We start from the raw sequence: 22,227 nt of genomic DNA, 5'->3' as shown, positions 1-22,227 counted from the left end.
ATGAGTCCACATGAGATTTTTGGTCCCATCCGTCGTGTTTTTGTGAGACGCAGAGTCGATGAATGGATGATCTCCATGTGTAGGTCCGGCCGTGAAGCATGGGGGAGGTGTGATGGTGCTTTGATGGTGACACCGTCAGTGATTTATTTAGAATTCATGGCACACTTAACCAGCATGGCTACCACAGAATTCTGCAGCGATACGCCATACCGTCTGGTTTGCGCTTAGTGTTACTATCATTTGTTTTTCAACAGGACAATGACACAACACACCTCCAGGCTGTGTAAGGGCTATTTGACCAAGAAGGAGAGTGATGGACTGCTGCATCAGATGACCTGGCCTCCACAGTCCCCCGACCTCAACCCAATTGAGATGGTTTGGAATGAGTTGGACCACAGAGTGAAGGAAAAGCAGCCAACAAGTGCTCAGCATGTGTAGGAACCCCTTCAAGCATTCCAGGTGAAGCTGGTTGAGAGAATGCCAAGAGTGTGCAAAGCTGTCGTCAAGACAAAGCATGGCTACTTTAAATCTAAAATCTATTTGGACTTGTTTAACACTTTTTTGGTTACTACATGATTCCATAAATGTTATTTCATAGTTTTGATGTCTTCACTATTATTCTAAAATAATAGTAAAAAAGAAAAACCCTTGAATGAGTAGGTCTGTCCAAACTTTTGACTGGTACTGTATATTCATGATATACTAACATAAACACTCTAAATTCAATAAAATTGCCAATGGTGTTCAAGGCCTCCATCTTCAAGTATGAAATTCTTTGAGGTCCATTTACCATGATCCATCTAAGGTGATCAAAGCCTCTCAATTAAAGAGAGGAACATGATCATTCAAATGTTCCACTGCTGAATCATAAACTCTTAAGTGCTGGGTTGCAATTCCTGTCCATGTCCTTGTTGTCCTTTATCAACGCGTGAAATACCTGGAGAGGAGAGAGCAAATCTTAGCATAAAACTGCAACTGGTCATTCTTTTTAGGCAAACACAATAAATAAACACCTGTAGGTGGTGCTGTGTAGCCTACATTTCCACAACAACAAAAAAGCAGACCATCATACAGGTTCTTTCCAATTTATTTCTGTAACTGACATACACCGAGTATACAAAACATTAAGAACATCTGCTCTTATCGATGATATACAGTAGACTGATCCCTTATTGATGTCACTTGTTCAATCCACTCCAGTCAGTGTAAATGAAGGGGAGGAGACATTAAGCCTCGAGACAATTGAGACACGGACTGTGTATGTGTGCCATTCAGAGGGTGAATGGGCAAGCCAACATATTTAAGTGCCTCTGAACAAAGTATGCTAGTAGGTGCCAGGTGCACTAGTTTGTGTCAAGAACTGCAGCGCTGCTGGGGTTTTCCACGCTCAACAGTTTCCTGTGTGTGTCAAGAGTGGTCCACCACCCAAATGGCATTCAGCTAACTTGACACAACTGTGGGAAGCATTGGAGTGAACATGAGCCAGCATCCCTGTGGAACGCTTTCGACACCTTGTAGAGTCCATGCCCCGATGAATTGAGGCTGTTCTGTGGGGCAAAAGGGAAGGTGTTCCTAATGTTTTGTGTACTCAATGTACATTCATTCACCTGTAGGTGGTGTAGTATATGAATTGTTGGACCCAACAAGTGCGAATCTATGATAAAGATGTCTTCCATATAGCAGTGGCTGAGTTATGTGTAATTTCTAAACTGCTCCTTGCCACACAAGTGGCACGTGACGGACGGGCAGACCAGGGACTGGACATAACTACAGGCTATTTTTGAGGAATTCTGGGAGGATGATCCAGTTCACTCAATAGGCTACAGAAATGGCTTCAACCCAACCACATAATAACATTATTGTATGTTTATTGTCACTCCGCTCAAACGTATCCATTTTCTCACTTTCATGTCTTCTTCTGTTTAGAGGAACTGACCTGGGACCATTTTCTGTTTCCATTGAGCATGGGCGCGGCCGCAATGCAGGCGAACAGCCTATCTGAGCCTATATCCTCAGGGAGGCGTGTCAGAAACTGGGCGCTGCGGATGAAATCCAACTGTAGGAGCACGTCCTCATACAGACGCAGAATCCCCAGACCCGTCCGGAACAGGAACTCCTCGCCGTCACGACAGAATACGTCCCACACGCGACACGCCACGTCCAATGGCAACGACTTACTGTACAGAGTGAAGATCCTGTACACAGACACAGAAGCATGCATTCACAAACGAACGAACGCAAGCAAGTTCACCACACACACACAAAAGTGGCAGTTAGCAGAATGGTGAATGCAGATGATTTAATCTAGAGCTGACAGTAGCTGTGCTCTTATAACTGTGAATACTGAGCTGATAGCATGACTGGAACTAAAAGTTGAAGGCCACACTAAAGAGAGCTGCTACATACCTTCAAATGTTCACAGAGATCCCATAGGTACTTACCAGTCTATGAGATAGAGATCTGGGGTGAGGTTGGAGCTCTGGAAGTGGTTAAATAGTCTTGGGAGGTTCTCTTCAAAGAACACCTCGAATGCAGCAAAGTATTTCAGCATCTAGAGAAGAAGAACGGTAGCGAGAGATTCAGTGACGACTAACTCAGTCCTGTTAAAGTCGTTTTTAGAGAGAGGACAATTTTTCCACAGTGGCCCCTGCGGAAGTGGGCCTCACCAGATCATGGTCCACTCTGAAAAAGGCCAGCTGACAGGGTTTGTTGAGCAGGTTGGCGAATGCGATGAAGGCATCAGCTTCCTCCAGGTTGAGGATTAACACTGCAGCTATGAAGGACATGCCCTGGACCTGAACGAGAACAGAGCCGCCATTTCACTTTACAACCCCTGCAGTATCGGAGATAATAAGGACAAAGAGTGCTGTTTGGACGTGTTACTCACATATCCCACGTCAGGTCTGTAACAGGTGTAGGCCCCCAGCACACTGTGGAGGAGATCATGATATGGCCCACCCTGTGGTTGAAGACAATCAGAGGATGAGAAATGCCATGGAGCGCACACACACACACACACACACACACACACACACACACACACACTCACACTCACACTCACACTCACACTCACACTCACACTCACACACACACTCACACACACACTCACACTCACACTCACACTCACACTCACACTCACACTCACACTCACACTCACACTCACACTCACACACTCACACACTCACACACTCACACACACGGGGTAAGATATTTACTGTACCTTCTGGAAGATAAAAAGAGGAGGGAATGTGCGGGATATGTCCAGCTTGATCAGGTCCAGACTGGACTCTCTGTCTGCCAGCGATGCCCCATCTCGGATCGAAACACGAACAAATTATGTTAAAAACATCATAAGAGAAAGGATAAAACGGAACCATTTCAGTTTGCTACAATAAACTGATCTCCAGCTTGTCTGACCTCTCTGTATCGTTGTTTGTGCATGATAGGCCGAGTAACTCAGCAATCAATGACCGATACAGAGACACTGATGCAGTGCCAATATTTTGTAACCTAAAACGATGCCAAGAGGAGACAGGCTGCAAATCTCTCTGTTCAGCTCTATTAAATCCTGTTGGATCCATCTCCTAAGGCTCTCGTTGGCAAAAAAACAGTCTTTCTAATGCGCTACAGATGTTAGCGCTTTGAATGTGTCACTATTGACTCTCAGTACTGGACCAATGGGCAGACAGTCTGACATGATGGTAGAAACAGGCGCTTTACAGATCACTGGAGGAAAAACAACAGAAAGCCTTTGCACCAAGCCTGCAAATGGCTCCTGAGTGAGGGGGATTTGTGCAGTAATGTGACGCCAATGTGGCGGCAGCACTGCTAAGTTTTAGTTCCACAATGTGTCAAGGACCTCAGATGTAAAAGCAACGAGAGGAAATAGCTTTGTCTCAAACAGGAAGAGAGGAGAATGGATGTGTGTGTGCGTTTGAGGCTGAGATTCACAGTCTTGTCCCCTGAGGGCTTCTCTCTCCCCCCCCCCCCCACCCACCCACCCACCCACCCCACCCCCGCCTCAGACCAACCGTCAGCCTCTGTTTCTGAACCCGTCTCACTGAAACTCCTCCATCTCTCCTTTGCTCTGGAGAGGAATATTTCATACAGCTCTGTAGAAAAGGAAAGAAGATTACTCTCTCAATGAGTCAGGACGTCTACTTTGCATTTTTCTGGAAACCACAAAGGCACTTTCTGGCAGTGAAACATGGAGGCAATCCAGAAATTCCTCCCACTCACAACACAACAGGCTGGTACATATACTCCAGCTGAAAGTGGGGAAAGTGCTTGTTTTAGAAAACAAACAATACCCGCGCACTACATTTTTAGATGTACAACGTTGGCCATGTTAATACATTCCAATGTACTTTACGTGTATTGACACATAACTTGACTTTGGATGTATTTTTCTGAATGCAAATCTGATCCTATTCTGCTATACTGAATTATGCTGAGTTATGACTATTGAAACACCATTACATACCTGGGGTGATGTTGAGCTCGTTGCCTATGGCCAGGCTCCAGACCTTTCCTCGGACGTTGGGGGGCAAGCCCTGCCACCAGAGCTCTCGCACCCGTCGAGTGTTACGCCTACAGGGGGACACAAACAGACTGGCATGGGTCTGCTGCACATGGGAGCCCTGACCTATGCCTACAAGCCTACTGACCGACTGGTTTACTGACCAAGTTACTGACTGGCTGATTGAGTCGACTGGTTCACTGACTGATTGGCTGTCTGGCTGGCTAATTAAATGGCTGACTGGCAGAAAAACTGACTGAGTTACGGACTGAATACTGTCCCAGAGGAGGCTCCTCAGAGGGTGAAGGACCGTCCTCCTCATAGCTAAAACCAAATCATTGATTAAAACACTGTTTTGCAATGAAAGTCTACAGTAACATCACCAGCACTCTGTAGGGTAACGCCATGGTGAAGCCACAGGACAGTTAGCTTCTGTCCTCCTCGGTGGTACATTGACTTCAATACAAAACCTAGGATGCTCATGATTTTCACCCCCTTCCATAGACTTACACAGTAATTATGACAACTTCCAGAGGACGTCCTCCAACCTATCAGGGCTTGCAGCATGAACTGACATGTTGTCCACCCAATCAAAGGATCAGAGAATGAATCTAGTACTGAAAGCATAAGCTACAGCTAGCTGGCACTGCAGTGCATACAATGTGGTGAGTAGTTGACTCAAAGAGAGACAAAGACAATAGTTCAACTGTTCTTAACAAATTAATTTCTTCCAAAATTAAGGAGAAGCAAGAGAGAGAGAGATTTGGAAGTATTTTTTAAAAACGTTCACTTAGCACATGAATGCAGCTAGCTAGCTAGTTTAGCCTACTCAAACACTCGGCTCAAACAGAGAGGGATGCTATGTTAGCCAGCTGGCTATGGCTATCCAACACTGGAACTCTTCCAAATCAAGGTAAGCTTTTATTAAGTTATTGCCACCGGGGCACACCGGTGTAACTGCTAAACTGATTTCTGACTGTACACTGTACTGCATGACTATGATGTGACAATGTAGGCTGTGTGTAGCGGTTAGCGGTCAATGGTCATGATTTGAAGGTTTGGCTTGGAAAGTTTTTTTTGCCTGGTCACAGACAGCTGATGTGTTGTGCACTGAAGTCCACAAGCAAAGGGGAAATGTGAGAGGAGGAGAGCGTGTAGATAGTTGGGAGAAGGAATTATATATACAACGAGCAAAGTGATCATGCTGTTTTTATGTGGCTACTATGAAAGTGAACTGTGTTTGCATGTGATCAGGGGTGTATTCATTTTGCCGATTCGGTTGAAAAATGTTTCTTAAACGGAAGCAAACGGAATGAAACGGGGATAACAATAACTGAATTTATCCAATAGAAACTCTCATTTGCAACTATTTGGACTAATGATTACACCCTAGATCAGATAGATGCAGACAATAATTTGCAAGGAGGTATTGAATGTGTCACTGTCTGTCATCTTGATTACTCAAAATTCTCTATCTGTGCACCTACGTTGTAAACTTTCATTCATAGGCTAGGTTGTAGCAACATCATGATGGGTAAAGGGAAAATTAGAGTATCATGTAATAGCCGAAACCTATCGATGTTACATTGAGCTGGGTGAATGGAATATGAATGACAGTCATCCAATATGCTGTAATAGAAACAAGGCCATGCTCATAAAAAATGTATCATCATCCCTCATCTTAAACGGCACCGACCGCCACTGTACTGTACTGACTGGATACTCTCCATCGCTTCCCCATGCCAGTGGAGAGTTGTTTAGCAGGAAGTGACTAGCTAGCTAACTCACATGTTTTCCCAGTTGGGCAGGATGTCGTTGTTCCAGACCACCATGGCGTTGGCGATGCTTTCCTCCTGCTTAAACCTCTCCTTCATCTCTTTCCTCTTCCTCTGGGCCTCCTTCAATTCTGTGGGGAGGGGGGCACAAATCCTTTGGTTACACTTCATAATAACTTTTAATGAATACGCCATTAGAAATGCTTATAAATGTTAACAGATGCTTATAAACGCGTTAAAAATATATATATCTTATTTTCCTTCTGCTTTACAATTGTTATCATGATGTAAAGTGGCAAAAGTATGTTCAAGTTCTGGCTTTAGCAACGGCTTCAACTGACAGAATGAGCCAAGTAACATCTGGAGGTCTATACAGTGGACAGGTCAAATGCGGCTGACCTCCATTGCACAGCCCTGAAAAGACAGTAAAATGGAAGGGGTGAGAGAGAAATGCATTTAACAGTACCTCTCTTCTTGGCCTCGGCCACCATCTCGTCATACTCCTGGCGGTGACGCTGGGCCTCCTCCACAGACTTGGCAGGAAGGTTCCTGCCGAGAGAGCAGAGGAGACACAGTATCAGTGTCTGTCAGTGTCAATTTCACCGTAATCAGTGCATATCACATAACCGAGGACACAAAATGGTTACTTTTAGTCAAGTTCAACACATTGAGGATTAAAGAGAGATTAACACCTACAAACAGAAAGACTGACTTTGCCTTGTAGACAGTGTGTTTGTTATGGTTCAGGCAACACACTCAGATTTCATATATCTATTCTTAATGAGGGCCTGAGGTCTTGGATCAGAGAGAGCAGCTGAGGTGACCAAGGAGTCTCACAGACAGAGAAACTCAACACCACTTGTTTTTGGACGCTGTGTGCTTCTCACTGTGTTCTTAATAGACACCACACCCTGGCCTGAGCCTAGTTGAAAATAATGTCGTGTGTGTAATATAGATCCAGTGCCTTGCAAAAGTATTCACCCCCCTTGGCATTTTTCCTGTTTTCTTGCATTACAACCTGTAATTTATATGGATTTTATTTGGATTTCGTGTAATGGACATACACAAAATAGTCCAAATTGCTGAAGTGAAATGAAAAAAATAACATGTTTTAAAAAATTATAAAAAATTCAAAACAGAAAAGTGGTGCGTGCATATGTATTCACCCCCTTTGACATGAAGCCCCTAAATAAGATCTGGAGCAACCAATTACCTTCAGAAGTCACATAATTAGTTAAATAAAGTCCACCTGTGTGCAAACTAAGTGTCACATGATCTGTCACACCATTTCAGTATTCATACCTGTTCTGTTCTGAAAGGCCCCAGAGTCTGCAACACTAAGCAAGGGGCACCACCAAGCAAGCAGCACTATGAAAACCAAGGAGCTCACCAAACAGGTCAGGGACAAAGTTGTGGAGGAGTACAGATCAAGGTTGGGTTATAAAAATAAATCAGAAACTTTGAACATGCCTCGGACCACCATTAAATCCATTATTACATTTTTTAAAGAATATGGCACCACAACAAACCTGCCAAGAGAGGGATGCACACCAAAACTCATGGACTACGCAAGTAGGGCATTAATCAGAGAGGCAACAAAGAGACCAAATATAACCCTGAAGGAGCTGCAAAGCTCCATAGTGGAGATTGGAGTATCTGTCCATAGGACCACTTTAAGCCATACACTCCACAGAGCAGGGCTTTACGGAAGAGTAGCCCAGAAAAAAAGAAGCAAACATGTTTGGTGTTCGCCACAAGGCATGTGGGAGACTCCCCAGACATATGGAAGAAGGTACTATGGTCAGATGCGACTAAATTTAGCTTTTTGGCCATCAAGGAAAATGCTATGTCTGGCGCAAACCCAACACCTCTCATCACCACGAGAATACCATCCCTACAGTGAAGCATGGTGGTGGCTGTGGGGATGTTTTTCACCGGCAGGGACTGGGAACTAGTCAGAATTGAAGGAATGATGGTTGGCGCTAAATACAGGACAATTCTTGAGGAAAACCTGTTTCGGTCTTCCAGAGATTTGAGACTGGGATGGAGGTTCACCTTCCAGCAGGACAATGACCCTAAGCATACTGCTAAAGCAACACTCAAGTTGTTTAAGGGGAAACATTTACATGTCTTGGAATGGCCTAGTCAAAGCCCAGACCTCAATTCAATTGAGAATCTGTGGTATGACTTAAAGATTGCTGTATATCTTCGGAACTCATCCAACTTGAAGGAGCTGGAGAAGTTTTTCCTTGAAGGGCAAAAATCCCAGTGGCTAGATGTGCCAAGCTTATAGAGACATACCCCAAGAGACTTGCAGCTGTAATTGCTGCAAAAGGTGGCTCTACAAAGTATTGACTTTTGGGGGGTGAACAGTTATGCACGCTCAGTTTTTTTTATCAGTTTTTTTTTCTTATTTCTTGTTTGTTTCACAATAAAAAAATATTTTGCATCTTCAAAGTGGTAGGCATGTTGTGTAAAACAAATGATACAAACCCCCTAAAAATCCTATTTTAATTCCAGGTTGTAAGGTAACAAAATAGGAAAAATGCCAAGGGGAGTGAAAAGTTTCACAAGCCACTGTAGGTCTAACCTTTCTCAAAACATTTGGCCTTTTCCCTCTGCAAGGACTGGAGGGCATAATAAACAAGAACAGAGGAACAGACAAAGAAATGGAAAGATGTGACAGAAATAAAGTGGAGAGAGAGTCAGAGGGAGAGATAGTGTGGACTTACGCAGGCCTGTCCTCCAGTATAAGAGCTGTGGTGGACAGTGGCTCAAACTCCAGGTTCTTCCTCCGGCCCTGTTGAGGCTGAGTAGGGGACGTCCCAGCTGACGTTCCCCCAGGCCCAGCCTTGCCCACCCTGGCCTCAAACTCCTGCAGATACATAAAAAACCTGAATCCCTATAGGTACTAGAAAACACAGCTCAAATACAGGTCAACTAGCCTCTTGGGTTTACATTTGAAAGGGAGGAAAGATAGTGGCTTTAGCCATGAGGGGTGACAGGATCAGCTGACAGGCTTGTGGAAATCACAAGGCCCATGCAGGCAGCAGCCTATGTGTCTGGGGAGGGAGAGAGAGAGAGGAATTAGAGAGAGAGAATGAGGGGACTAAATAGTGTGTGATGGTTGGGGGGGGGGGGGGAGAGAAAATGGAGGGACTGTGGAGTGTGTGATGGTTGTTGATGACTGTGGAGAGCGATCTGGAGAGAGGTTGAGAGAGAGAGAGCATCCTTAGGGTGTACAGTTGAAGTCAGAAGCTTACATACACTTAGGTTGGAGTCATTAAAACTCGTTTTTTAACCACTCCATACATTTCTTGTTACCAAACTACAGATTTGACAAGTCGGTTAGGACCTACTTTGTGCATGACAAGTCATTTTTCCAACAATTGTTTACAGATTATTTCACATAGAATTCACAGTATCACAATTCCAGTGGGTCAGAAGTTTACATACACTAGGTTGACTGTGCCTTTAAACAGCTTGGAAAATGATGTCATGGCTTTAGAAACTTCTGATAAGCTAATTGACATAATTTGAGTCAATTTGAGGTGAACTTGTGGATGTATTTCAAGGCTTACCTTCAAACTCAGTGCCTCTTTGCTTGACATCATGGGAAAATCAAAATAAATCAGCCAAGACCTCAGAAAGAAATTGCAGACCTCCACAAGTCTGGTTCATCCTTGGGAGCAATTTCCAAACGACTGAAGGTACCACGTTCATCTGTACAAACAATAGCAAGCAAGTATAAACACCATGGGATGACGCAGAAATTATACCGCTCAGGAAGGAGACGCGTTCTGTCTCCTAGAAATGAACGTACTGTGGTGCGAAAGGTGCAAATCAATCCCAGAACAACAGCAAAGGACCTTGTGAAGATGCTGGAGGAAACAGGTACAAAAGTATCTATATCCACAGTAAAACGAGTCCTATATCGACATAACCTGAAAGGCTGCTCAGCAAGGAAGAAACCACTGCTATAAAACCGACATAAAAAATCCAGACTACGGTTTGCAACTGCACATGGGGACAAAGATCGTATTTTTGTAGAAATGTCCTCTGGTCTGAGGAAACAAAAATAGAACTGTTTGGCCATAATGACCATCGTTATGTTTGGAGGGAAAAGGGGAGGCTTGCAAGCCAAAGAACATCATCCCAACCGTGAAGCACGGGGTGGCAGCATCATGTTGTGGTGGTGCTTTGCTGCAGGAGGGACTGGTGCACTTCAGAAAATAGATGGCTTCATGAAGAAGGAAAATTATGTGGATATATTGAGGCAACATCTCAAGACATCAGTCAGGAAGTTAAAGCTTGGTCGCAAATGGGTCTTTCATATGGACAATGACCCCAAGCATACTTCCAAAGTTGTGGCAAAATGGCTTTGGAGTGGCCATCACAAAGCCCTGACCTCAATCATACAGAAAGTTTGTGGGTAGAACTGAAAAAGCGTGTGCAAGCAAGGAGGCCTACAAACCTGACTCAGTTACACCAGACTAGGTCTTAGGTCTTAGGTCAGTTAGGATTAATTGTCAGGAGTTGTGAAAAACTGAGTTTAAATGTATTTGGCTAAGGTGTATGTAAACTTCCGACTTCAACTGTACATCATGAGTCATGTCTAAGGGGTCAATAAATGCCCCTGATATCCAATGCGTTTGTTTCGTGCAAGTTGGTGCATTGACTATCTAATAGACCAAGTGACTAGATGTATCACCATACATCCCTCAGCTCCACTACACAAAACAAGACTCACCTTTGACCTTTCACCATGCATGAAACGGCTACTGTATGGATGTCAATGGCTACATTGTCTTGTGTTGTGGCTCCTTCAAGACATTTATGGGTAGTAGTTACAAAAGGGGCTATCAGAAGAAAAGGCTGGTAAGGACGGGGGAGGGGAGTGGCGTCTCAGGAGAGTGAGATTGACCAAAACCAGTGAAGAATAACAGCCACCATAGTAAAAGTGGAGAAATAGGCACTGCTTTTTCACCATTTGATTGCTGCTATCCTATAGTACTTAGAAAAGGTCAGAGTTGAACTGTGTTTAACCAACACCAATGCTTTTCTAGAGGCACACTATCATATATAATCACCAAGTGTATACCAGAAAAGCATATAGATCTCTGGGACCATTTGTAATGTCAAAGTGTATATACAATCATCATGTAATCAACTGTGTTTATTAATAAATGTCAAGTCAAATATATCAATGTAAGGTAAACCAAAAAAGCAATTCTTAGTAATTTTCCCAATTTCACTATCATCAAAATCAATCAATCATAGCACATTTTTGGACTCATGCAGTAGTATTTAACCAATTAAGTAGAAGTTTGTTGAAAAATAATGTTAAAAAGTAACATCTACATTCTTAAGACAAGTTGAAAATGGTACAGTAGCTGCTTTCTGTCATGTCATTTTGATTTATAGCTGTGTAAAAACACTGGTTTTAAATGTCCAAATTCATAATCAATATGCTGAAATAAGTTGTGATACTGCATGTTGAAGACCAAGACATAAACATTACTCCCTACACACTTGTCACGCTTGTGTTCAAATTCTTTGTATTTTGCTAAATTAGTAACTTAAAAACTGCTCATGCATCAACATTTGTCAAGCAGCCACGCCAGACAGAAATTGATTAGCTTGTTCTACTGTAATCAATAGCGTGCACAGAGGAATCACTCACATGGATATTGTATGTAAATCAATGGTACTGGGACAATTGTCTGCCGCTACCATTTTTCGCTCTTCTGAAAGACAAACGACAACGAACTTGGGTATACTACCAGTCAATAGATAAGAACCTGTAGTGGCCATTTATCAACTCATCGCCCTGAGGGACAAAGTTTACGGTAGATGACCAATACGAAAAAGTAAACAACAATGGACAATTTAAAAAAATAATTACTCCACAGGTAGTTCCACATAGTGACAGCTTGACTGTCAAATCTGTGTATTTGTTTGTAGCCAGAGGCTTTTAGAAAGAGTGCGCCCTGATTCTCCCATTGCCATTTGAGTTTGAAAAGGACAACCACGTTCTTACATGCTGACCACAGCGCTTGAGTCGCATGCGCGAGCGTCGCAAAATAAATGTACACATATATGTTATTCAATTATCGCGCACGTCTACGTAGCCAGGCACTAAAAATAGAACTTGGTTCTATTTGTAAAGCACAACGTGCTGCAAGTCCTGCCTCTCCCATCTCCTCATTGGTTTTTAGCAGGATATACCTACGTGCCATCTCCTCATTGGTTTTTAGGAGCATATACCATCGTGGGTGATTGAAAGATGAACTGAGGTCCACACTCCAGTTCAGTCAGTTGTGGTAATGCACCTTAAAGTTGGTTGCCAACCGCCATATAAAGTCCAGAGAAGAAGAAGCCTGAAGGAGGAGAGATTACTAGAAACGAACTCGGTTGACCGTTTTATCTGTGGATTAATTGTCAAAGTAGAGGACCTTGTGCATTTCAGGTAAAATAACAACCCAATGTTTATTTAGCAACAGCAAGCTAGCTAGCTAGATTGCCATAAATCTTAAATGCTTTTCGACCTGTCCCCAAATTAATAGAATTGGTTCAGAGTTTGTTTTGATATTTCAACCTGCGTGTCCTGATCGCGTCTGGTGTAAGTGGACAAAATCAACTTGCGCGCATGCAGTCTGGTCAGCATTGCTAGACATGCGACAGACAAGCGCATATGATAAAATCAATGGTACCAAACCAAAGATATTCATTTATTTAAATCAATCGATTTAGTGTCATCTTGATGACTATAAATGTTTATATTAAGTTCACCAATCTGAGGTTAAAATGTGTAATTTCACTTTGTTGCTTGAGGTGAAAATGCAAGCTTGTGTAAGGTAGTAACACAAACTGCCCACATTAGGGAAATTAGCGTATTATTAAATAACTGAATATGGCAAAACAACTCAACATGTCAATTTCGGATGTTAGAATATGTTGCCTAGTCAAACAATTGCAACAATGACATCTATTTTTCACTCATTTAACCATTTATAGTTTTTTTTTTTTTAAATGCCCTCAAACACAATTTAACTAGGAGCTCTAATCTAGTTTCCAGTGTGTCTGTGTAGCTTCCTGAACGTCCGCTGTCCATAATAAGGAATACAGGCAAATCTAATAGATCTATCACATTTGAGAACGGATGTAAGGGAAAATGGATCACAACATTCTGGATTACAACATTTTGAGCCACAGAGTCTATGAGCTGCTGGAGCTATGGCAAGAGTCTCAGAGACCTTGTGATTGTCGAAGATTACTTTGATACTGCATTAAATTCTGATTATTTTTTCCCCCAGCATGCATTTTCCCCTACTCTGTTAGTACTAGGGTGGGCATGGACATGAGTTGTATGGTCAATGGAAATGGTTGCTTAGCAGCCCCATGCAGATAGGAGATTGAGAAGATGACTGAAAAGGAAACTCGAGAAAGTCCATACCCCTGCGCTTAAGAGATTTGGTGTGGACACAGACGCGAGACCATCTGGAGTACTCTCCTGATGAAAGAAGAACAACGTTTAAACTCAGTTCAAAAGTGTCTATCAAAAAAAGAAGAAGAATAGTGTCAAGTAATTCAGGGTAACCACTTTATTTAGATAGTCCATCTGTAGATGCTCTACAGACTATCAGTAACATTTCAACTAACTATCTATTAACCCTATCCCAAACCTTAACCCTTATCCTAGCCCTAAGCTTAACCCTTATTCTAAACCTAACTCTAACCTTAACCTTAGCAGATAGTTTGTTGATCGTATGACCACCTGTAGAGCATCTACCGATGGACTATTCGGACTATCCAAATAAAGTGTGACCCTTCAGTACACATCCAATCCACATAAGCAACTTTGCCCTTTGGCACTGGAAAAGAAGATAGGCAACTTTATTGAAAGGGCCTCTGTTGGAGATGCAATTCAATCCCTACCCCTGCAGGTAGAATAACTGCATGAAGAATCAACCCATCACCTGAGCTTCTATACGGCACATTTCTGGAACACATTACAGATGGACCCTCTGACACCTAGATCCCTACTCTAACCAGTGTAGCTCACTCTAGATGAGGTCACTCTCTTTTAGTCATAATCTCAGTAGGACAGTGAGGCTTATAAACGCTCATCTCTCATCTCGTCTGCAGCTGTATGTACTAGAGTTGAGTGCACTACTAATCCAGTGAAGGGAGACATTTAACTGGCTTCAGTGTCTGTTTCCATCCAGGCATGAAATCATGCATTAGTGCCTCCAATGACTGTGGAGACGGACCTGTAGCTGCATGGCAGAGTAGGGGAGGGAGACAGGGAGTGAGGAGAAGAGGGAGAGAGAGGAAGGAAGGACATAGCCAGGGGCTGAGGGCAGGAGACGACTGAGGCCAGGAGATAAGGGCATAATTCAAGCTCAATCGAGGCTCAACATATCAGGCAAGAGGCATACACCTTGAATAAGACCTACTCTTTACTCAGGCAGCTAGCCAGCCCCAGGGACAGAGCCAGGCCCCAGGGCCTGCCAGGCTCCAACCTGGATGACCTGAACCCTACTCTCTCGTCAGTGTTGGGAAGGAGTAGGCCAAGTACAGGCCGACTAAAGCCTTTGTCACACCACTATATATAAGCTCTGATGCCATTATTACCAGGCACTCTATTATAGGATTCTCAGAAGAAATTATATCTGACATTAAAGAATCTACTCGAGCTGTGAGCATGAGATGCTATCAGTATGCTACCTGGTCAGACAAGTATAGGTGAGTTGTCAGAATAGGGCGTAGGGAATGATTGTTATGCTGTGTCATTGCGTGTTGCACAAGGCTGCAATTTTACTGTGTCAGTTTCAAGTGGCAACTAGTGAATCGTGTGATACAAAACAAAAGGGCTGCAATGCAATGTATCATAGGTGAAGGAGTTGAACAGAAGGGGTGTAAATTACTTGGAGATTAAACAGTTGTAGTCCTTTACTTTCTTTAAAGCATTAAGCTATGTTAACAAATTGAGGTTAGGTACATAAGGCTGACATAATCCCTATTCATTAGGGTTAAGTCCTGACTAGCACGTGGGAAAAAATTATCTAGGCTAAATATTGAGCTCATGGCATCCACCTCGACTTTACTAGTACATTCCTAGATGACGCACTTGCTGGATTCCCTCCAGGCGGGGTCAGATAGCTTTCTCTCCCATACACAATACTTTACAGGAAGTTAGGTCAGTTAATAGGTCTGTGAATAACTACTGTAGCAGTGACATCGGGGCCAACATTCAAAAAGCTTCTCAGAGTAAGAGTGTGGATCTAGGATCAGTTTTGTCTTTCAAATAATAATGAATAAGATTATATGGACAGGGATGACCTGATCCTAGATCCGCACTCTAACTCTCATATGCTTTATGTATACGGGCCCAGGGCCTCCATGTCAATGAAATCCTTTTCATTATGATCTAAAAGACACAGCTGATCCTAGATCAGCACTCCTAATCTGACATGCTTTATTCATGAATATGGGCCTGGGACACCAACCTGCTGTATGGTCCTGGAGTCCTTGGGAGCGCTCTCTCTAGCGGGAACCTTCCCAAACAGCTTCCAACCAGGAACATTCTGAGACGGACCCTTCGGCTCTCTCTGCTTCTTGGGAAATAAACTCCTGACCAGACAGAAAAGCCAGGACAATGAGTGGGCAATTTTTAATGATGACACACATTTCATTCCCCCTGTCAGCTAAACGGTTTTGATGAGTCGACGTACTGAGAAATCAGGGTTATTAAATGTCTTTCTGAATCACTTCCTAGATCGGACAAAAGTCATACTGATATGGTCAGTTCAGTTGCCACTGAAGGAGTGATATGCAGCCACTCTTATTTAATCAATTGGATCAATTTCACCTGATCCTATGCGGGACCATAAACCTAGGGGTTAACACTTCACATGAAGGTTCACAAAGGAGCTATACGTAGCTCATAAACTGTTATTTATTATATTATATCAATCAAATGTATTTATAAAGCCCTTCTTACATCAGCTGATGTCACAATATTATAGCTACCAATCATGGCCTAAGTATTTATTAGAGATGTATAAACTATCTATGAACTAATAATGAAGTGTTTCTAATTCATTAGCACCTACTGTAAAGTGTAACAACCTAGGGGACGTCCGTGTGTGGGAACACCGTTACTACAGTATTCACTGCAGCTGGCTCCATTTCCACCAGGTCTCTGCCTGCTCTAAATGTTGAATGAGACAGAGGCCTAGTTCTAGTCGCTGGCTTTGTTTGTTATGTCCTGGTGTGCCGTTACAATACCAATACACAGTTTTGCAAGGCGAGGAAGATTAATGGCAGTGACTGCTGTTTTAAAGGGTTTAAATTGCATCAATAATATGGCTATACGGAGTATAAAAGGCACACCTTGATGTAAAGCGAAGTAAGCACATGGTGACAAAGTTTGTACCTCTCGTTCCTTGCAGAAAATGCAAATAATCTCAGCCAACAAATACAACAACTCATTTACCTGCCAAAATACTCAGCAATGCCGGGTCTTTTGGACTGTAAAGCCAGTTCTGAGGGGTCTGCCGAGACTACACTCAGGCCCTCTGGTATATCGCCTGGGGCAGACTGACGTCTGCTGGACTCAAAGGTGTTCCTGGAGCTCAGACTGACGTCCATGAATCGGAGGTCACTGTGGCCCTGGGCCCCCAGCTCCGCGAAGGTCTCCCCATCCTCCTCCCCTGGACTGAGAATGGTGGAGGAGTCATAGCTCACACTGTTGGGCACAGTCCTGGTCCTGAGCGCCTGAGGATGGGGTCTGGAAGAAAGATCATCTCCTAGGTGACCAGATGCTGAAGGTTCCTCTCCCTGAATGGTGTCTGGTTTAGCACTGACCCTACAGGGGTCTTTCGTTGGTGCTGGGCTTGATGGTAAACTCTGAGAGTTGAGATTGGATGTAGCACCACCAGATAGATCTCCTGCTACGTTAGCTTGTGTCCTAGGCTGGGCCCCGGCTCCGTCAGGTTCCACTCTGATATTGCAGGATTCGTGATGTCCCTCCCTTGCACTCATTGCAATTGAGGAGGGTTTTTCACACTGTGTGTTAGAGAGACATGTTGCAGCTCCATCCAAAATAATTGTTACAACTGTCTCTGTGTGTAACTTGGCGCTGCTGTGTCCTATAAATAATCCACCATTTGCCATTTTGGCCTCCTTGTCAGGGGTCATACTCCAGTTAATCGGTGGCCTAATAACAGCATCACTGCTGAGGGTGCTCTGAATAACACTGTCTGTGTCCCAATTCGAGAGCCCCTCTGGAACAGTCCGGGAGGCAGCTGTGCAGCTCAGTTCAAGCTGTCCATTGCAGGAGTGTTTCAATGACTCTACAGTCTCAGCTGCTGTCACAAAGTTCAATGGTGGATGACAGGCATCTACTTCTTCTGCAGAGGATTCCTTGTTCTTCTCTGCCAGTGAAATCCTCTGGAGCGCATTCCCGTCCATTTCCTCTCGATTCACTGCAGCGACAGCAGAGGTCCCTGCCTTGGCGCCTACCATTGTTGACACAGTAAACCCGTTTGTAGCAGAGTCACAACCTGGCTCAGGAATAACACAATTGCTTACAGTGCCACCGGATGGACTGTCAGTAACTAAAACCGTGGAACGGCCAATATCCTCTCCTGCTTCACCCGATTCCCTGCTGTCACTGCAACCCGTTGCGTCCCTGCTGACATGTTTAGAGATACGAGCTGCCGCTTCGGCGGTACCGTGAGACAGCGGCTGGGTGACATATGTGCTGCTGGTCCCCTTTTCGTTCACACCAACACAGAAAGCCGGTGGAGAAGAGACATTATATGCCTTTTCCATGTCATTCACACTCCCTACACCACTGCTCCATAACAAAAACGCTGTGGTGGCTGGTTCAGCTTTGCTTGCTCTTTCCCCGTTTTTCCTTGTCTAGCTATTATGCCTATCATGATCTCAGAGAGTATCCCTCCTTACAGAATGACGCATAATCAAAATACGGTTGCTATTCCGAGCGACGGTGGCAGGAAAAGGGGGAATATCAGTCGCCTGGTCGTGTATAATTTTTGTTATTAGAAAAACCGGCAGCCGCCCCCATTTGGGCGGTGAGCAGGAGCCATTTTGAGATTCCAATGACGTAGAAGGGGAGAGCAAATCACCAGCCACGCAGACGGAAAATATGGGATGAGGGGACATCTGCTGTCCATACGGAGCTATAACACGCCTGGTTTATCCGAGACTAGTTTTTTTTAAAGCACAACGCGCAAGTATTCAGGCTTCGTTGGTTCAGCACAAGTATCCCGTCTTTTGTAACGGAACACACAACAATGGAGGTAGGCTAAGACCTGGAAAGAGTTGATCACTCAATAGGCTACAGTTTAATTTGGTTCACTTCATATACACAGACCACCTGTAGAGCCCAGTTTAGTTTCAGCACCATGGACAGCGCCAATGAAATAAACCACTTGGGCAGTGGACACTGATTCGTCTTATTTACCTGTAGATGCTTAAAGGCATCTAAATAAGAGACTATGCCTAGGGACATTAAACGTTCACCCTGCTGCACAGAGGACAGACCCTATAGTCCTGGGCCTTAGCATCAAAAACGTGACGTGGCGGATTCACACGTTCATTTACCGTGGCATGTGCTCATAGGACCTAGAATAAAAATAATGTATCTTTCATCTCTGTGTTTCATAATTTTCCAAGAGGCTGAATCTCACCGGAGAAAGCATCGGAGTGAGCAAAACAGCGTCCCTCTGTCTCTTTATGTGTATGCCATCTATCTGATGCTATACGGTCAAAAAAAGAGTATGACATTGTTGCCGCCCCTAGTATTGAATGCAAGGAAAGACAGCGAGCCCATGGCCTCCCTTGATTTAAAAAAAACATATAAAATAATTGCTAATCAGACTTGAGTGAAACTGAGTGAGCTCAACTGTGAATGGGGCTGGAGCACCCCAAAAAAAGTGTAAAGGGGAGACAGTTTGGATTTGGCTTCACTGCAATCACATCACATCAAGAGAAATAGGTAATTGACAGAAAAAACTTGAATTGTTGCATCTACTTGTGTTGTTGTCCTCCAGTGGGTAGCTAGCTAGCTAAAATTTGCCATGGATGGAGATAGGGATTTGGACTTGTGGTTTAACTTAATTCTCCCTACTGGCCAATGATTATAACGCCAATTCTGATCCAACCATAAACTCCTACATTGTGCCCCTGGCCTGAGAGGATGGAAGTTCAGTATGTAACTAGATGTAGAAGGCTAATGTTAACTAGCTAATGTTGCCCGTGAAAGGAAGTTAGGCTAGCGAGCAAGCATTTTAGCCAGGTAGCCTAGGACAACAAAAAAGTAAAAGCGTGTACTGTATGACAGACTCATAGACGGTGAAAGAGAGGATGGCATTGGCATTTCTCTACAAGTAAGGTGAGTGAACATGTTATTTCTACTTGCACGCGCCAACATACACATACACACACACACACACATATACATACTCACACACACATATAAATCAGAACCATGGCAGGCCACATAATATTTAGCCTACGTTGATTGGTCTAAATGGTTTCTGATATCTCTAAGTTGTCAATGTATTAGACTAAGCAGAAGTGATTTGATGATGTTGAAATATTGAAGTTGAAATGGTACTAGAATAGTGGAGGCAGCTCCTGTTTTCTTTGTGACATGCGGTCACTCTCCGTGGTTCTAAATCAATAGTTGTTAAGTAGTCCAAAAATGTTGGAAACAATAACTTTCTTGACCATGGCTGTAGGTCATGTAACTGTTTGTTACATGCAATATGCTTTGTAGACTTCACCGGACAGATGTTGCTCTCCAGTTTTGTGATGAAACAAAGGAGTGGTTGAATTTATTCTGCCACTGTGTCTTCTTATTATCTCGGCCTTAGGCCTACATATCACAGTGGCAAGGCATATGCACTAACAGGTTATAGAGCGAACAAAGCAATTATCACAACACAGGTTGTAATATGGCTTTTTGTCTGGCTTGGCTTCCACAGTGATTTTACCCACGCGCTGCTACTGGCGCCAAATTTGGTAGAGATGCTATTTGGGATTTACAGTGCCTTCAGAAAGTATTCATATCCCTTGACTTATTCCACATTTTGTTGTGTTAGAGCCTGAATTAAAAATGTATTAAATATACTGTTTTTCTCACTCATCAGCACACAATACCCCATAAAGACAAAGTGAAAACATGTTTTTAGACATTTTTGAAAATGTTTTGAAAATGAAATATCTCATTACATAGGTATTCACACCCCTGAGTCAATACATGTTAGAATCACCTTTAGCATGAATTACAGCTTTGAGTCTTTCTGGGTAAATCTCTAAGAGCTTTGCACACCTGAATTGTACAATATTTGCACATAATTCTTTAAGCTCTGTCAAGCTCTGTTGAGCATTGCTAGTGTGCTAACTTTACAAGGAATATCCACAAGCTTTTCAATGTTCATTTACTTTACATACAAACGGTATACAGCCATATACAAACGGTAGAAAACAGGAGAGCGATATGCCCAACTCAACATGTGGTAGTGTCATGTTAATAATGCAACGACTCTGGAGGGTAAAGGTCACGGTCAACACCAATGTCCCTAATAACAATGCTCCCATGAATAGTAACAATACTATATTGCAGTTAAGTACACCACATATTCAGTAGGAATGATTTGTAGAGTAACCACAATATTATCGCTAGACAGCGATAAGTTAAGTCAAAACTGTAACTAGGCCACTCAGGAAGATTCAATGTGGTCTTGGTAAGCAACTCCAGTGTATATTTGGCCTTGTGTTTTAGGATATTGACCTTCTGAAAGGAGAATTTGTCTCCCAGTGTATGTTAGAAAGCAGACTGAACCAGGTTTTCCTCTAGGATTTTGAAAATAATAAAAGATAAAAGACAGAACTGTGCAGCCGTCTTCATCGACCTGGCCAAGGCTTTTGAATCTGTCATTCTTATCGGAAGACTCAATAGCCGTGGCTTCTCAAATGACTGCCTCTCCTGGTTAACCAACTACTTCTCAGACAGAAAGAGTTCAGTTTGTCAAATTGGAGGGCCTGTTGTCCGGACCTCTGGCAGTCTCTATGGGGGTGCCACAGTGTTCAATTCTTGGGCCGACTCTTTTCTCTGTATATATCAATGATGTCGCTCTTGCTGCTGGTGATTCTCTGATCCCCCCTATACGCAGACGACACCATTCTGTATACATCTGGCCCTTCTTTGGACACTGTGCTAACAAACCTCCAAACGAGCTTCAACGCCATACAACACTCCTTCAATGACCTCAAGCTGCTTTTAAATGCTAGTAAAACTAAGTGCCCGTCTAGCACCACTACTCTGGACGGTTCTGACCTAGAATATGTGGACAACTACAAATAGCTAGGTGTCTGGTTGGACTGTAATCTCTCCTTCCAGACTCACATTAAGCATCTCCAATCCAAAATTAAATCAAGAATCGGCTTCCTATTTCGCAACAAAGTCTCCTTCACTCATGCTGCCAAACATTCCCTCGTAAAACTGACTATCCTACCGATCCTTGACTTCGGCGATGTCATTTACAAAATAGCCCCCAACACTCTACTCAGCAAACTGGATGTAGTCTATTACAAAGCCATTAGTTTTGTCACAAAAGCCCCATATACTGCCCACCACTACGACCTCTTTGCTCTCCTTGGCTGGCCCTCACTACATATTCATCCCCAAACCCTGGCTCCAGTTATTCTATAAGTATTTGCTAGGTAAAGCCCCGCCTTATCTCAGCTTACTGGTCACCATAGCAACACCCACCCAAAGCACACGCACCAGCAGGTATATCTCACTGGTCATCCCCAAAGCCAACACCTTCTTTGGCCGCCTTTCCTTCCAGTTCTCTGCTGCCAATGACTGGAACGAATTGCAAAAATACTGAA

The 22,227-nt window shown here is 43.4% G+C and overlaps 1 protein-coding gene across 2 annotated transcripts; it reads right to left on the bottom strand.

Annotated features, from left to right (window-relative positions):
- Positions 1 to 599: 599 nt before the first annotated feature.
- LOC110499004 (TBC1 domain family member 12) lies at positions 600 to 18,440 on the bottom strand. Of its 2 annotated transcripts, XM_021575787.2 has the most exons (14): positions 16,796 to 18,440; positions 15,807 to 15,930; positions 13,751 to 13,807; positions 9,027 to 9,169; positions 6,761 to 6,843; positions 6,308 to 6,425; positions 4,484 to 4,590; positions 4,032 to 4,112; positions 3,221 to 3,312; positions 2,888 to 2,959; positions 2,667 to 2,795; positions 2,442 to 2,551; positions 1,937 to 2,195; positions 600 to 937 (listed from the first exon to the last, which is right to left on the bottom strand). In XM_021575787.2, exons 1-14 carry the CDS (start codon positions 18,133 to 18,135, stop codon positions 866 to 868), a joined length of 2,787 nt encoding a protein of 928 aa, XP_021431462.2. In that variant the 5' UTR covers positions 18,136 to 18,440; the 3' UTR covers positions 600 to 865. The 2 variants fall into 2 exon arrangements, with proteins under 2 accessions (XP_021431462.2, XP_021431463.2); XM_021575788.2 differs by lacking the exon at positions 13,751 to 13,807 and having other exon boundaries at positions 16,796 to 18,439.
- Positions 18,441 to 22,227: the final 3,787 nt, after the last annotated feature.

This window comes from Oncorhynchus mykiss, chromosome 20 (assembly GCF_013265735.2).
Source record: "Oncorhynchus mykiss isolate Arlee chromosome 20, USDA_OmykA_1.1, whole genome shotgun sequence".
Classification (NCBI taxonomy): domain Eukaryota; kingdom Metazoa; phylum Chordata; class Actinopteri; order Salmoniformes; family Salmonidae; genus Oncorhynchus; species Oncorhynchus mykiss.
The sequence above is the reverse complement of the archived record's forward strand: the minus strand, read 5'-3'. Positions and strand labels throughout refer to the sequence as shown.